The 16,018-nt window shown below is 38.3% G+C and overlaps 1 protein-coding gene across 3 annotated transcripts in view; it reads right to left on the minus strand.

Moving 5' to 3' along the window:
- Positions 1 to 15,700, minus strand: part of mcama (melanoma cell adhesion molecule a) — a 66,882-nt gene extending 51,182 nt beyond the window's left edge. For 2 of the 3 annotated variants that reach the window (XM_028032155.1, XM_028032154.1), the window contains exon 1: positions 15,550 to 15,699. In XM_028032155.1, the coding sequence (XP_027887956.1) occupies positions 15,550 to 15,613 (64 nt within the window). In that variant the 5' untranslated portion in view covers positions 15,614 to 15,699. Of the gene's footprint in view, positions 1 to 15,549 lie in introns of all 3 variants that reach the window. The other variant, XM_028032156.1, reaches the window with a different exon arrangement.
- Positions 15,701 to 16,018: the final 318 nt, after the last annotated feature.

The raw sequence follows: 16,018 nt of genomic DNA on the forward strand, positions 1-16,018 counted from the left end.
TCAGCAGATTACGGTACTTCGTTCTCCGCCTGGAAACACCTGCGCCAGTCCGCACGATGGCGACAGCAGAAGCTGGGATAAAACATCAGAATCTGTTGGTTTTTCAACAATAATTGAATAAATATTTTTAAAATAGTATCTTCTGTTGAGTATTTATTACCCAGTCAGACACAAGTTCACAACACAATATTACGACTTTTTTGAATTCTGCAACTCAACATTAACCAAAACTAAATTGACTATTTTGCTATGACTAATAAAAACTAAACTGAAAATAAGCAATATTTAACTAATTATAACTAATAAAAAGTAGCAAATACACTCTAAAAACTAGTTCAAACTAACTGATTTAGACAAACAAAAAGTACCAACAAAGGTAAACTAGACTGAAAAACGATTATAACCTTGGTCCAAACTGCTGCTGGGAAGTTTTTAAAAAGTATTGAAGCAAAATTTCTGCTGAAAAAGATCAATCTTGGAAAATATTAAGAATAGCACAAAATATTTATCTTTTATTAGCCACGTTGCCTTCAGGGGAAACGGGACAGCATAAATCAGGAAACTTGTACTCGGAAGCAGACTTGACCGGCCCTTTTCATTACATTTGAAGGTAGAAATTTGAGTTTATTTTCCTGGGGCTGAAAATAGGCTAAACTTTTTCTAGATAAAAAAAAATCAGAAAACAATGGATCCAAAAAAACCTGTAGAAGTTGTATGATTTAGGTCTGCAACTATTTGATGTTTAATGTTAAGCAAATGTTTAGGGAATGATCCCCTTTTTTTTTTTGCAAAAAAAAAAATTACTACTTTGTTGCAATTGAAGCATGAGTGTTTCGTTTATTGTTTAGCAAGTATTTTTGCATATTAAAATTTGTAAAAACTATAACTTTTTGCAGCCTGTGATTAGTTTGGACCTCACTCGTCTAGAGGAAACTCAAAATGAATTAAATCGTTCAGGCATGACCTGTAATCTGAGTGTTTTCTGTTCTTGTCTCATATTCTGTGAAAGCAGCCTCTGCACTCTTTGACCCATAAACATCAGGGAGACACGAAGAATACCTGCCATGTTTGCTATTTTCATAAATCCATCATACCATGATATCACTTCCCAACTTAACCGCAGTGATGGATGACATGCAGCACAACATCTATTTTTTGCAAGCTCTTGAGGCTTTTCTGAGTGTGAGACAGTGACACACATGACTTGGCAGTTTGACACACAACCCAGCAACAAAAGTAATCAGAGAACGTGGCATTCCTCTGAACAATGACGAGGCCTGAGGGGACGCCTCGTGCAATTACTGGAGAAGCTCTGTGGCATGTGCATTGTTTGCAGAGGAGATTTATCTTGCATACATTACCAGAGAACATGCTTGAAGATACTAGCATAAGCTCTTAGCAGTGACATAGTCCTGTGGTCACATTTCAAACAGGCCCGAAGGAAGAAAAGAGGTCTCTGAGGTTTCCACTCTGCAGCTAACAGAGTTCAACAGGAGGCTTTTTTTACAGCTTAACTGATTAATGGGTAACTTTGACCGAATGATGCAACGCTCCAGGTGACGTAATCAGACCTAGTATTGTTGGGAATCTGTAGGATTTTTTCTGGAAGCAACACTAGATGTACAGGCCACTACAGCATTTTAATGTCTGCAACAGGAAGTTTTACGTACACGCACAACGCTGGAGGGCAAAAAGACGAATCAAATCCGCTAGCAGACTGTAACCTGGAGATGCATGTATTATTCATTTAGTGCGGTGTCCTACAGCAAAGAGAAAAACCTCTGAAGAACAATTCAAAACCACTCATATTCTTCTTTTTTCCGTGTCGGCTACACAAAGCCGTTGCCGTAGCAACTGACTGACAACAGCTCCATATTAGCTGACATAGAGATTACGTTCAAGTATTGGGATCCAACGGCAAAAAACACGCAAACATTTTCCACACAAAGGACACATTACAGTTAAATGTTTTCAGGCTTGATGTTTATTTTGCGATTATTAATAAGTGAACACAGCAGTGGTTCAGTAGTTAATTTAAACAGCTGCTTTACTGATGATCTGGCAGAGAGATGGTTTGTGGGCCACCTCATTTTTCTGCAGCAGATCTACAAGTGAAGGTTGTCAAAGTCAAGCTAGCATAGCTAACCTATTGACCTCTCCCTCGTTATTTTTTTTAGATAAAAACATTTCACTGTCTCTTCGACCTTATTATTTAGTTATGTAACTAGATAATGTCTTATCTAATTTTGATCAAGCTTATTGCAAGTAGACTTGAAATACCTATCTTACAGGACTTTGTTTTAAGTAAATAATTCCTTAATACTGATTTTTTTAAAAAGTACTACCGTATTTTCCAGACTATAAAGCGCACCTTACTAAAAGCCACACCCACAGTTTTTTTTAAAAACTGGAAAACATACATATTCAAGACGCACCGGCCTATTAGCCGCTGGTATCTCCGCTGCTCTCGGTTTTCCACAAGGACACAGCAGAGGGCTGTGTCCTTAATAAACCTGATATTAAGCACGAAGCCCTGCGTCTCCAACGCCGAACCATGGATTCGTTCACGTCGAGCTTAATACGTGCAGCGGCTATTGATCTGTACCACCAGATTGATGGCCTTCAACTTAAAAGCTGCATCATATGAACTTCTTCGTGTTGTTTCCATGATGAGGGGTTATGAGTTTGAAAACATTTCTCCATCATGCCTGTTGCTAGAATGTGCTTGGTCTAAATGAAAATCAGCACTTTCTTCTTTGGTTTCCAATTTTGACTTCCAATGATTCACTTCCTGCTAAAGAGCCCCCTGGTGGTTGAAGAAAAATCCACGGGAAAGTCGCACCAGGTTAAAAGCCGCCTGGTTCAAAGCGTGGGGGGAAAGTAGCGGCTAATAGTCCGAAGAATACGGTAATTTCATTGGAAGATTATTTCACTTATAACATGGGAAAAATGTCTTGTTATAAGTGAAATAATTTACTAACAGAACTAGTACTTTTTCATCAATAATTTGATGGAAATCAATAATTCTCATCAAATTAAAGTTACAATATACAAGTAACTTTTATATTGCTGAAAAGTTACTTGTAAGTTAGCTTTGTCTTATTTTAAGTTTACTGAGATATTTGCACAAGAAGCTAGAAACTGCAGAGCAAGGCATGGTAACATCTAAAAATATGTTTAAATAAAACTAACTCTTATTGAAAACTAGTTTAAAAATTAAAACTGTGGTTCTCTTGCAGCTACATGTGCACTCCTGCTGTTCCTGAAAGAACTGTTGTCTACGAGGAAGAGTAAATATTCCCAGGCTCCGTCCACGACACTCAGAAAACAAAAACACAACAAAGACGTGGGGCATGAGAGAGGTGCCTCGGGAGACACGATGTGGTGGTGGTGAGGGGGGGAGGGAACTAAGACTTGGAAAAGGCGGGAGGCAGGCGAAGACCTTTTGTATAATTTCTTTGTAACGTGAATCCGGTCTTGCCCCCCACCCTGCAGAATGTGGTCCGTCCGAGGTTTTGGGCGTCAGGTGTGAGCAGCTGCTGTTTAGGCTCTGCAGACCGAAGAAAAGTGGGGAAAAGAGGAAGGAACAGCTTCTCACTGGAGGGTGTTTTTCCCCTGCCCCTTTGGCTCCGGCGGGGCCTCTGCCAACACTTGGACCCCGGCCCAGGAGAGTGCCATGTGTCCTTACAGATGGGCCTTCTAAATATGAAGGGACATCATGTGCAGATGGCCAATTTTGCCTGGGCATAGTTCAGAGACAAATTGCCAGATCTGCTGAGGACTGAAGCACGGCTAATGAACGTCTTGTTTTAAAACAAAGAAAGAGACTCCTCTCTTTCATTAACATGAACACATCCCTGATTTAATCTACTTTTTCACAAATATTATTCTTCATATGCAAGATGTTTCACGTATAATTCACAAAATAATGCAAATTCTACTTGCTTCTTCATTATCTCTTTATTGGAAAGTACATTTATTGCAGTGATTCATTTCAAATGGTCAGACTTTCTTTACTTGTGACACCAATGACTGAGATTTAATATATGCCAATTCCAATCAGATACAGAAAAACAGCTGAACTGACTTTAAACATTTCTTTTTCTAAAGAAAGACATAAATGTACTGAAGTAAAAGTGTATTTGATAACTTTTCACCAGTACAGCTTAGTTAAATACACCCACAACTTCACAAATTTCATCCAACATGGAAAACTTGAATTTGTTCAGTCAGGGCAATTGGGAGTATAACAGACAATGTAAAATAAAAAACAAACTGAAACTGACAAAATCTTGGTCAAACATGTAAAAACAAATTTAAACAAACCTTCTTTCAAATGGCTCAGAAAGTGCAAATAGGAATTCTAAGTATAATATATATAATATATATGACGTGTATATAAAGCATAATGTTTGCGAAATAAGCATTCATTAGAAATACCTATTTAAAAAATCAAGCTAGTGGGAGGATCAAGGCCAGTAAAAACTTGCCTCTGCATACTTCAAAAACCCTTTCAAACTGCTGCGCAGAAATAATCAATCCTGTGCATGCAGGGCAGCCAAATTCAATACCTGTGATTCAGATGCACAGGCCTCTAAGCACTGCTCAGCAAAACAGACAAAAACAAAATCATTTCTGTTACAGGAGACACGGAGCACATTTCTGAGACCAGAACACCAGCTTTCTCGTTAGCTGTTTGCGTTTTTTCCTGAGTGCGTTTAAATAACCGTCTCCAATCTCGTAAAGTCGGAAGATATGCTCTGAGGATAGCGAGTCGAGGATGTTTCAAGCAGCTCTTCAGCACCAGAAAGATAGTCAATAGGGAAGAAATTCCCTCCCAGAAGGGTTTGGATCAAACTACAGAAGCAGCTGCTGGGTCTAAAAGCCCCAGTCAGACTTCAAACCTACACATGCAAGACAAGCCGCCTTTAACGCAGGCATGAGGGTGGCTGTCAGTTCTGCTCCTGCCAGCTAAACACTGTTTCTTTGATTTTCCTAAAACATGATTCAGAACATCTGATGATCCGCTTAAAACACACAGCAAAAAACAAACGACAAGGCGGGTTAAACTGATCAGTTGTTCTCTTTGCCAATTTGTACCAAATAAAATGAATGCTTTTAAATTTGTTTTCAAAGAAATTAAGACTCAAATCTTCCCTATGTTGTAATTTAATTGCATATTTACTTTGACACTGCTCTCACATTTGGGGAAAATGTGAAGAATTATGACCACTCATCAAACCAAAATAAGAAACCTCCTGCTGATAAACTCTATTTATTAAAGTTATATAACACATTTAATTTAGTGTGAACCACAAGTGAAATATAGAAAATAAGCTTAACATCAGCAACGTTTCCATCTTATTTTATGCGTATGAGTAAGAAACAGTTGATGGAAACAGCAAAATTTGAAACGACTATCAATTTCGCTAAAACGTTTTTACACACGATTGGGGTGGTTTTTGTATTTTCTGAAAGAGTTTAAGCGCTAAAGGAGAGATGGAAGCACTCTTGTCAAATAAGTTGACATCGCGGACATTCCCATTCACTGGTGAGCCTCTGCCTTACCAGAGGGACAAAACTTGAAAAAGAAAAACTTCAGTCCAAACCTTCAGGGGAGGGTTCTCTGTTTATCATTTGGTCCAAGCGAGTTAGGAGCATCTGGTTCCTAATTGTTACAGCCATACGTAACGACAACATTAGACAAAATTACATTCATTCTAATATATATAGATAATTCATTCCAAACCAGTAGATTTGGCTAATTCACTTTTTTTTTTCCTCTTTCTTTGCAACATCTTATCTGTTCGGGTGTGTGGGACCGGTTTTCACTTTTTATAATAACAAAACAAATAAAAGTTTGGTTTTTTTTTAACCTGAGACTCGTTGGCCTTGGGTCATTTTCTGTGAAGAATGTAATTCAGAAAAATAAAATTGATGACCACACACTTGACACCCCCCCTACACACTTACAATGATGTTTGGGTCCACAGGACCAGACCAAATATCATAAAGCCTTACAGGTCAATTTGAAGATAAATATAAATGTTTACTTACATTGAACAGAAATTTTATATGAGCATCTAACAGAGTTTAAAAGTTTGCTCAAAACTTTTGGAAGTTGGGTGGAAACATTCTCAGAGGAGATATTAAACATACATTTCATTTTTAGCCAGAATTGGAAAAATCTGACTTCTGAGACAGAAAATCAATTAGAACCTCCGGGGCAAAACTCAAAAGTCAGAGAATTTCTCAAAAGAAAACTTTGACATCCAATACGGCGGCTCCTCGCATCGACAACGGTAAAGTGTAGTGGAGACATGTTAGTGTCAGAGTGTATATAAAAATAATGTTACACGTTTGTGGTTAATCCACAAAAAAAAAAAAAAAAACTAACTAAAATTCCTTGAGCTTCGTTAGACATTTTTCCTGCTCAAACCTAAACAAACAGGACAAGGATTATAACTGTGAACCTTTATTATTATTAACCTTTTATTATTTACAGCTTTAGTCTTCTGTGTGCGATAACAGACACTGCTCAATGTAGACAGAAGCTCAGTTAAAGTAAGCAGATTAAATATCTGGAAGGTGGGATTTGATTGCTCCACACACTGACCTGCGCGCCGGCTGAATTAGCTGACATATGCCTGAAAGTTAAGGGGCAGCAGCGTTATAATTCTACCGGGATCAAACAGCACACTCTCTTTAATGAAAACAATGAGCCAATACATTAGATTATATGGCTGTCATGGCCGACTATCACTCAGGCAAACGCACTAATCCCACATGGACAACTGGAGCCAACAGCTGCACACCTCCTCCAGCATGCAAGACAAGCCCGTCGGAGGCATTCCCAGGCACCCAGACACGGATAAAGAAAGACCAGCCTGTGTTTACTTTAACTGATAGGCCCAACCACCATAAAGTTTCCAAAACTAGATATTCTTATCAACAGCACAACAAAGCGTTGCCATAGAAAAGTCATTTTATCTGTTAAAAAACAAGAAGACAAGGAGACCAAACAGCTTTTTATTTTTCTGGGTCATCTTTTTAAACTTAAAAATATTAAACACAACACACCCCCTCACCACCCACACACATATATGTATATATATATATATATATACATATATATATATATATATATAGTCTATATATATAGTCTATATATATATATATATATATATATATATATATATATATGTAAAAATGTGTATTGCATCACAAATAAGAAAATGTTTTCTGGTTTGAATTCAAGGAGAAAAACAACTTTTTCTGGGTACAGAGTCTATTTCCATTTGACCTTGCAGCAAGAGCTTGTTTTCCTTAACTTTCACAACAGAAAGTTTTTATGTTATTCTTCTAAAAGCCAATTAAAATATAGAATAGTAACTCTAAAGCTAAGAAAAATATGAGCTAAATCATTTTTGCTCTTTTTTCACTTTGAATTTTGTAGCTAATTCAATCCAAACAGTTTCAAACTTATCTTTAGACTGGCGGTTTTCTGTCTCCATTTATTTAAAAAAACAAAAAAACAAAAGTACAATCTTTGTATGCAAGGATTTGGAAATGGAATGGCGATTAAAAAAAGATTACAGTCCCGATGAATTTTGCCAACAATAACATTTTGGTAAAAACTGTTCATCCTTCATGTTGTCTTTAGCTAAACTGGCAATAAATCCTGACAGACCCACAAAAACGACTTCAGTCACAGTCAAATAGTCGTTAGTCTGTCACAGACACTGGCTTTTAGTCTCAGGTAACACCACAAATAAAATCTTCAGATCAATCTACCTTTGTATTTGCTCCAATGGTAAAAAAAAAAAAAAATTAAAAAGTAGAAAAACAACAGAAAAACAGAAATCCATCTATAGATGTCCACACCAAAATATTTTTAAAGAATTGACAGTACAGCCATGAATATGTGTAGCTTTTAGATGGGAGAAAACCAAAGATATTTCAGAGGGTTTGTCTTTAGTAGTGATGCCAGACAAGAATAAAAGTGAGCACTGCCCAGTCAAAGAGCTGCAGCTGAAGAATGGCAACCGTCCCACAGTCATCCCACGCTCTTGATTGGCTGCTGGAGCGAATGAAAACTCTCCAAGAAATTACACGACAGATTTTCAAGAAACCCCGGGAGAAAACTGAGAAACTGGTTTAGTGTCACAATTTATCTGAAGCTGGTCTAATTGGAGGAGACCGAACCAAAGCTGTGCACTTAGCCAAGACATACCAGAAAGGAAACGTATTTAGAGACTAGAGATCATTAAAAAACCAGGCAGATGAAGTTCTGAGTGTCTGATCTACTGTATATATCTTTGCGTTTGGTTAAAACAAGCTTGTTCTTCTTTCAGGGAAGTTACTTGTACTTTCATTGGTAGAGTATCCTGATGTCAGGGCGAGCCCACATGTAGGCAGACATGTGGGAAAACTAGAACATTTCTATGCATTTTCGTCTTTCATCCACACAAAAACTCAGTTTTATACAACTAAAATTTATTATTTTTAAACTCCAACCAAAGTGAAGATTTAATAAAACTCTGTATCTGTGTTTGTGTGGCTACGTGGGAAACAGTCTATGACAAATAATACGTCAATATATCGATATACTCAACAGGGAGAAAAAGAAGAATCTGAGAGGTTTTAAGTCATTCTTGAACATTTTTTCTGCATTATTTTTCCCTTTGTTGTGGCACACTGCAATACATTAATAACACCTACAGTACAGACCAAAAGTTTGGACACACCTTCTAATTCAATGGGTTTTCTTTATTTTCATGACTATTTATAAGGCAAGAAATCCCACTTATTAACCTGACAGGGCAGGTTGACCTATGAAGTGAAAACCATTTCAGGTGACGACCTCTTGAAACTCATCAAGAAAATGCAGAGTGTGCGCAAAGCAGTAATCACAGCAAAAGGTTGCTACTTTGAAGAAACTACAATATAAGGGGTATTTTCAGTTGTTTTACACTTTTTTGTTTAGTGCATATTTCCACATGTTATTCATAGTTTTGATGCCTTCAGTGTGAATCTACAATGTCAATAGTCATGAAAATAAAGGAAACTCATTGAATTAAAAGGGGTGTCCAAACTTTTGGTCTGTACTGTACATCTCAAAGTTTCATTTTGTTTGAAAGGCAAGTAAAAGAATCGTCTTTTAAGGAGCGCTCTAGAGGACATGAGAAAAATGCTTTCTTTTGCGTTCTATTGCAATACCTTTGTGTTACCTTGCAATATGCTTACTGCAATATTTGCTGGTCTATTTTGTAAACAGTCACAAATGTCAATTTAAAATTTCAAATGTATGCACATTTAAAGAGCATCAGTGTTTATTCTTAACTCTGTGGTGCAAAAAACTGATTGAAAATGTATTTATTCACTGCATGTTTATGTCTGTGTAAGTTTGCAAACGTATTGTGAGGTAAAGCTAAGGTATTCCGTAGGAATGCAATACTTTAGCAAGGGAACGCAAAAAAATAATAACTACCAATGTCCCCTATGGGGCCCCATAGTCTTTTGCCCTCCAGCGCTGTGCACATGCGCAAAATTTACAGATGTAAAGAATAACACGAAGTATGACCGGACACACAAACAAATGTCCTCGCACAATGTTCAAGTCCTAACAGGAAGTTGAGGTTGTTTTGAAGCTATTTGATTGGCTGACATAGGTATCAGCTTTATGGTACACTGCCCCCTATGGGTCTGGCACATTTAAAATGACGCTCAGGCCAGATTTGTGCGGGATCATTGGATGAAAACTTTTCTGAAAGCAAACCTGTGTAATATACTGTATGTAATATTATTTCTTTAAACGATGTGGCAGAGATATTTGCTACATATGTACAAGGCCCAAGAGTAGACATGTCTCTGAATAAAATAACTCAAATAAGAAGTAAGGGAAAACTTAGTAAAAATACTTCTAGACATATTTTTTTTCCCCAAAAAAGTTACTCACGTAAGTGTAACTAGTTACTACCCACCTCTGGTAGGAACATATTTATTGTCTAATTTGTGATTACTGTAAGTAGCTTTACTTTGCCAGCATAAAAAACAGCCAGTCCATGTTCTGATTGCAAAAGCTACTTTGCACAGAAAGAAAGCGACTTTATCGATCCCACCCTGCCTTTAAATGCAGCAAAGGATGAAGACTTGTTTAGTTAGAGATATTTCATTACAGCATGGATTAAAAAGCCCATCCTTTCCTGTCTGTGTATGTCAACATAAAAGCTCTGCCAACGCAGAGATTTACTGCACAACAGCGCGGCTCACTCACCCATTATTACAGGAGAACATGACCATCATGCTGATGAACACTGGACTTTGAAATCAATGTTTGTGTGTGTGTGTGAGCTGTATCTACTGAGCTAAATGGCTAAATGTTTGGGCTTCTCCTCACACACCGGTTGGGTTCATTTCCATACAACAGAAACGCTTTTAGCCTCAAACTGTATTTGACTAAGTGTCCTTCAGGGTTAGTTAGGGAGCAGGGCGGTTCAGATGGTGCCTGATTTAAAAGTTATTTGGAGGAACCGGGGTCTCTGGGAGTGGCTCCCCCCGACCTAATCCAGAAACAGACAGCTTACTCCTTCTCCAGAGGAGGGAGAGGATGTAATGGAGGTAACCCAATTAAGACGAGGCTCATGGGGTAAAAACAGGGGATCAGGGCGGGACTGAGAGTGCTGTCCTGTTGTGAGACAAAGAGAAAGAACGAGGCTTCCACTTGGGTAGGAAAAGTTTAGGTAGGAGGTTTAATACTTTCTCATTTAAATAAAGGACTATTTAAAGACCAGTTAACCTAACTGGTCCTGTTTTGGGGTATTAACGCTCTCAATCACCCTCCTTGTGGCGCTGCTCATCCCCAGCCCTTGATCTCTGATACACTGCAGCTAGCAGAGCTTATTGTGAATGCTAATGCTAGTTAGCATGGCCACCGATGACTGCCGATAAACGGTTCTGGTTAACAGTTAGTTCTTTCTCCGCAGTTAGCACAGCAAAGGCATGAGGATGGTTGACAGCGCTAAGATCCTCCTCCTGGCTCTGATTGGTTGTTCTTAGTCAGAAGTGCATTTCTTCAGATGGCAATAGGATGGGATTCATCTTTTCAATGATTATCTGTTTCACATTTTACTGTCATGGCATGGTGACAATTTAATGAATACATAAAAAACTTCTTTTTTCATAAAGGTTACATCCTCCTATTATTTAATTTTCCTTCGGGATCTATCAAGTATTTTTTAATTTGGATTGATTTAAATTTTGAAAATATAAGGTTAAATTCAAATTTGTAAAGATAACATTACAGTTCATGCTAGAGAAAGGGAACCAAAACTTGGAATCAGATTCTTTGACATCTTCAAAACACTTCCTTAAAATACCTGCTTAATACTTTACTTTATAGAGTTGCCAGTAAAATGTAATAGATTACATTAAAAGTTTGTATTTTATTGAAGTTTTTTTTTCTAGTTCAGAAATGACATTTCCTTCAGACAAGATGTGATTCACATTAAACAAAACGAGCCAGAAAATGGACAAAGTAATTATGAAAAGGAATAATGCAACTGGTGATCGGTGAAGAACAGTAACATTACAAGATTCTACCAATAAGGTAAAGACAAAAATGTGGAAACATAACTTACAACATTACGCCTAAAACAAAATTCCTGTATCCACTACCACGTTCTTCCCTCTGTGACATTCCCAGACGTTCCCTGGCCAGCTAGGAGAAATAATTCCGACAGGGAGTCCTGGATCAAACCCAGATCCTGTCCCCAGCTGACCACGCCAATTAACCCTCTAAAGGAAAGGGAGACAAAAACATTGGTAACTATTATCTCAAGTTTTTTTTTTTTTTTTTATCTAGCTTGACCACAGCAAATTTTCCTTCCAAAAAACAAAGAAAAGACAGCTATAACTTCCACCTACATAATTTAAGTGTAGCTGAAGAGTGAAAGGAAATAAATGCATTCGAACCTCACTAGAGTTCACTTCAACCAAACAGGGACCGAGGTCTGTAGGTGCACCAGAGTTCGCATCAGAGTTCAATTGCACATTCACACACCCCCATACAAACCAGACTTTCTACATAAATGAACTGGAGTTTGATTAAATATGACTAAACAGAGTTGATGAGAACGCATCCTAACTCTACTTAGCGTAACAGTTACCAACCTGTTATTCTGTCAACAAATCCTCATGAGCTAAATTTGGAGTTGAAATGTTTGGTTGGCGAGTGACTTCTCTGTTTAAAAAGTCCCAAACCAAATACCTCGCATACCTCCAGCGTGTTCCAGACAAAGCAACACATCTGCATGCAGGACCTTGGGCTGCACGGAGTTGGGCAGAGTACACATCTCTATTCAAAGTATCTGTGGATTAATAAGGCGTAAAATGTTCTGCAGAATGATCCGATAAAGATACAGTGAGCTGCAGCCTTCACTGAGGGAGTTTAGGCAAAAATACAGAACCGGAGCAATTAGAGGAAATGAGGCATGAGGTTGTAAAAGAAAAAAAAACAACAGCAAAGAGAGATTCTGACTGGTTTCACAAAACCAGGAGGAGTACGAGCATGCACATGGACACATGTCATCGTAACTGGACTTTCACATCAAGCTGCTGGTTCTTTACTGGTCAAAACACAAAAACTGACCATTTAACTATCAGCTCATATCGAGACCAACACTACAAGTACCACCATTTTTAAACAGAAGTAGAACCATACTTAGCCTTTACACTTTACACTTGTACACTGCATGCCATTTATACATTTATTACCTTAAAACGTAGTAATAAATTGTTTATTTTTCCACAATATTTATCATTGTCACAATAGTACCACATAATATCATGACAGCATTCTAAGTCCATATCGCACACACCTGTATAGAAACGTTTCACAAATCAGGATCCCAATTTGGGAAATCTGAATTTTCAAACTGACCCCAACATCAAAATCCAATATGGCTACCATGCATGTGTCACAGTGGTAGTTAAGAAAGTTATCTACACTTCTGAGAATCTCTATCTTGCAAAGTATTTCACATATGTTACACTAAACCACCTCCTTCAGTGAAAACGTTGCTTCAGTGTTTTAACCCAAAACACAGAAATATTTTGCCTTCAGTTTGTTTTACTTGCAGCAGTTATGGATTGGCTTTTTGCAGACGTTGCAGCTTAGTCCTGTATAACATCCCATCATTTGAGCATTTTTTTGGACTTGCTAATTGTTGTAATGTTACTAGCAACAGAAGCCAATAAGCAGAAGCCTGCTTTTGGGTCCTGGTAATTTTGCCTCTGTAGTTTTTCTAACCAACTTTTGTTTGGGCACAAAATGGTGCATATATGTCCGAGCTTACTGTCCCGACTATACACCTGGTAGACCTTGCCAAGGAAGCCTGTTAGGGGTATATTGCAACAGACAAGTGATCAATATCAATTGATAATACATCTGATAGAATATTCAATACTCAATACATACAAAATACCACTGGAGATAGGCACCAGCAGCCTGGCGACCCCACTAGGGTTAACCATGTAAGATGGATAACCATGGATAACCATGGATGGATGGATGGATGGACGGACGGACGGTTGGATGGAATATATAGAATATTCACTGAACTATGATTCACAAGAAAGGCCAGCTAAGCTGGTTTGGTGGCATCAATCTTTCTTTGGTTACCAAGCAACAACCTGCTCCCGACTTCAGTTACCTAGCGACAACTGCTGAGTAACGTGCACAGCAGCAGTTTAAGGTTTTGCCACGGTCTCTCATAATTCCTTAAAGCTAAGAAAACAATGCGGTGAGGTGAAAGCTGTGGCTAAAACGGGAAAGGTCACGCCACCAGCTTGGTAGTAATTTAGATATTTAAAACAAAAAAACTTTTATCAATTATTATCAAAAGACAATTATTGATATCGACTAATATGAAACACTTATATTGTGACATGTTTTTCAGCCATATCGTCCAACCCTAAGGCATTTCATTCAACTTTGGCAACAGGCAATTTAAAGTAATGCCAATAAATGACCATATTCAGTTTGACATGCATGGCAGCCATATTGGATTTTAAGCACAGCAATGTTTGAGGACCCCCATCTGTTTTAGAGCTGGAATTCTGATTTTAGAGGAAACTTTTGATGTATTTTAAAACAAGGAAAATCTAACTTGTAACTACAAAGAGAACACCCTATCAATGTAGCACAAGCTTAATCAGAAATAAACTGTGACAAGGTCAAACAAACACTTCCTGATTGAAACGCTCACCAAATTTCACATGCATGGCGACTGCTTTTGATTCTGCTTGGTCTTTGTTCTTGTCGTATTTCCAACTGGGAACAGTAAAATTCCGGTTTCTGTCTGGAAAGAGGCGGTTCCCATAAGCCTGGTCACTGAGCATTTTAATGAGACCCCCCCCACACCACCACCAACCCACCCACTGGTTTTGAACTTGGAACTGGAACACAGTTAAGTTGGTTTGAAGTCATTCCCAGATCCGAGCTGTGACAATGCCGCCAGCAATGGTTCCCTGAGACGATCTCCACTGCACTTCCTGACGCAACAAACGTCAAGGGAGGGTAAACAACTCTTACTTTTATCTGTTGGTGCTTTTTTTGTTTTCTTCTGATTTTCATCACAATTAATTTCTCCTCAATAACCTGCAAAATGTTGATACCATAGATTCCAACACTTCTTGATACAAAGCAACCCAAATGCACAGATACTGGGCTACGTGGAGCTGCACTTTAATTATTTATGGGTTAATACTGCAGACTAGTTCAGTAAGAAATGTTTCCGTTGCAGACTAAAGCAACCATTTGCGTAAGCAAAAATCAGAAACTGTTTGATTTTTACAACAAAAAAAAAAGATCACCTCCAACTATTTCCCACAACAAGTGAATTACAGCAGGCATGAAAAGAAACAAACATTATGACCACACTGAGTGTAAAACAAAGCTTTCCATCACATTTACTGGCTAACAAAACCCAAACTGCATTGAGTCCATCCAGTTTTAGCCCTGCGGCCAAGAACTGTGGTTCTACAGCAAGGAGCATTAAGGCTTTAATAACTTCTCCAGACTTCAGAGCACAAGGTCACACGCCTTTAAAAACACCCATCACATGTCAGAGTGTTTAAACTGGCTTTTATCGGCTGAAGCCAGGACTCGGAGTGCTAATGAGCAGCATCAATTACGAAGTAATTAATTACACCTTTCAGGGTTTTTACAACGCCCCGACTTTAAGGTCTAAATAGCTCAAACTAAAAGTTAAACAAGAACAAACTAGACCAGCTGGACATGCTTACTTATCTGTTTGCAATTATAAGTGCAAAGCGAGATTTTTTTATTTGTTGTTGTTATTTAGCACGCAGTTATAATTGAACGGCGTCGGCGAGTTTGCGCATAAAAATGTCAAGAGCATCCACAAAAAAAATAAAAAATAGCAGCTACATTTTCAGTCAAACTTGCCGTCTGTTGTCTGGTTGAAACTTTTTTTTTTCTTTAAATAAAAATAATAAGAAGAGGAGTTAAAATGCGGTTTAACTCACCGCTCCGGTTCAGCAGGAAGATATGAAGAAACAGCGGCAGAAACGCTCCTCGTAGGAAAGCCATGTCTTCTCGTTGCTCCTCTCTCCTATTCAGTCCAAACACAAACTGAACACAAGTGGAGTCGGTGTGGAAGAGAAGTTAGGCAGCAGCCCGGAGGAGGAGGAGGGAGGAAGAAGAGGAGGGAGGAAAAGGGGAGGGACGCAATTAAGGTCCTGCCGGGGTCCTCCTCCTATTCCTGCATTTAAAAAAAAAAGCAGCTTATCTGTGTTTCTCCTGCTCCAAATTCACATTTCTTCTTGGAAGAAAAACCTTAAGGTTGAGATTAAACATGGCTGCCTTATCGCGCCACACCTTTGAGGTCCCGCTGGCTGCATTCACTCAACTTATTTCCTCCCGTATCAGTTGGAGGTGGCGAGTCCTTTTAGGTCTAATTTTGCAGATGCAGAATATTTTTATAAAAGAATAACA

The sequence above is a fragment of the Xiphophorus couchianus genome, chromosome 11 (genome assembly GCF_001444195.1).
Source record: "Xiphophorus couchianus chromosome 11, X_couchianus-1.0, whole genome shotgun sequence".
NCBI classification, from domain to species: domain Eukaryota; kingdom Metazoa; phylum Chordata; class Actinopteri; order Cyprinodontiformes; family Poeciliidae; genus Xiphophorus; species Xiphophorus couchianus.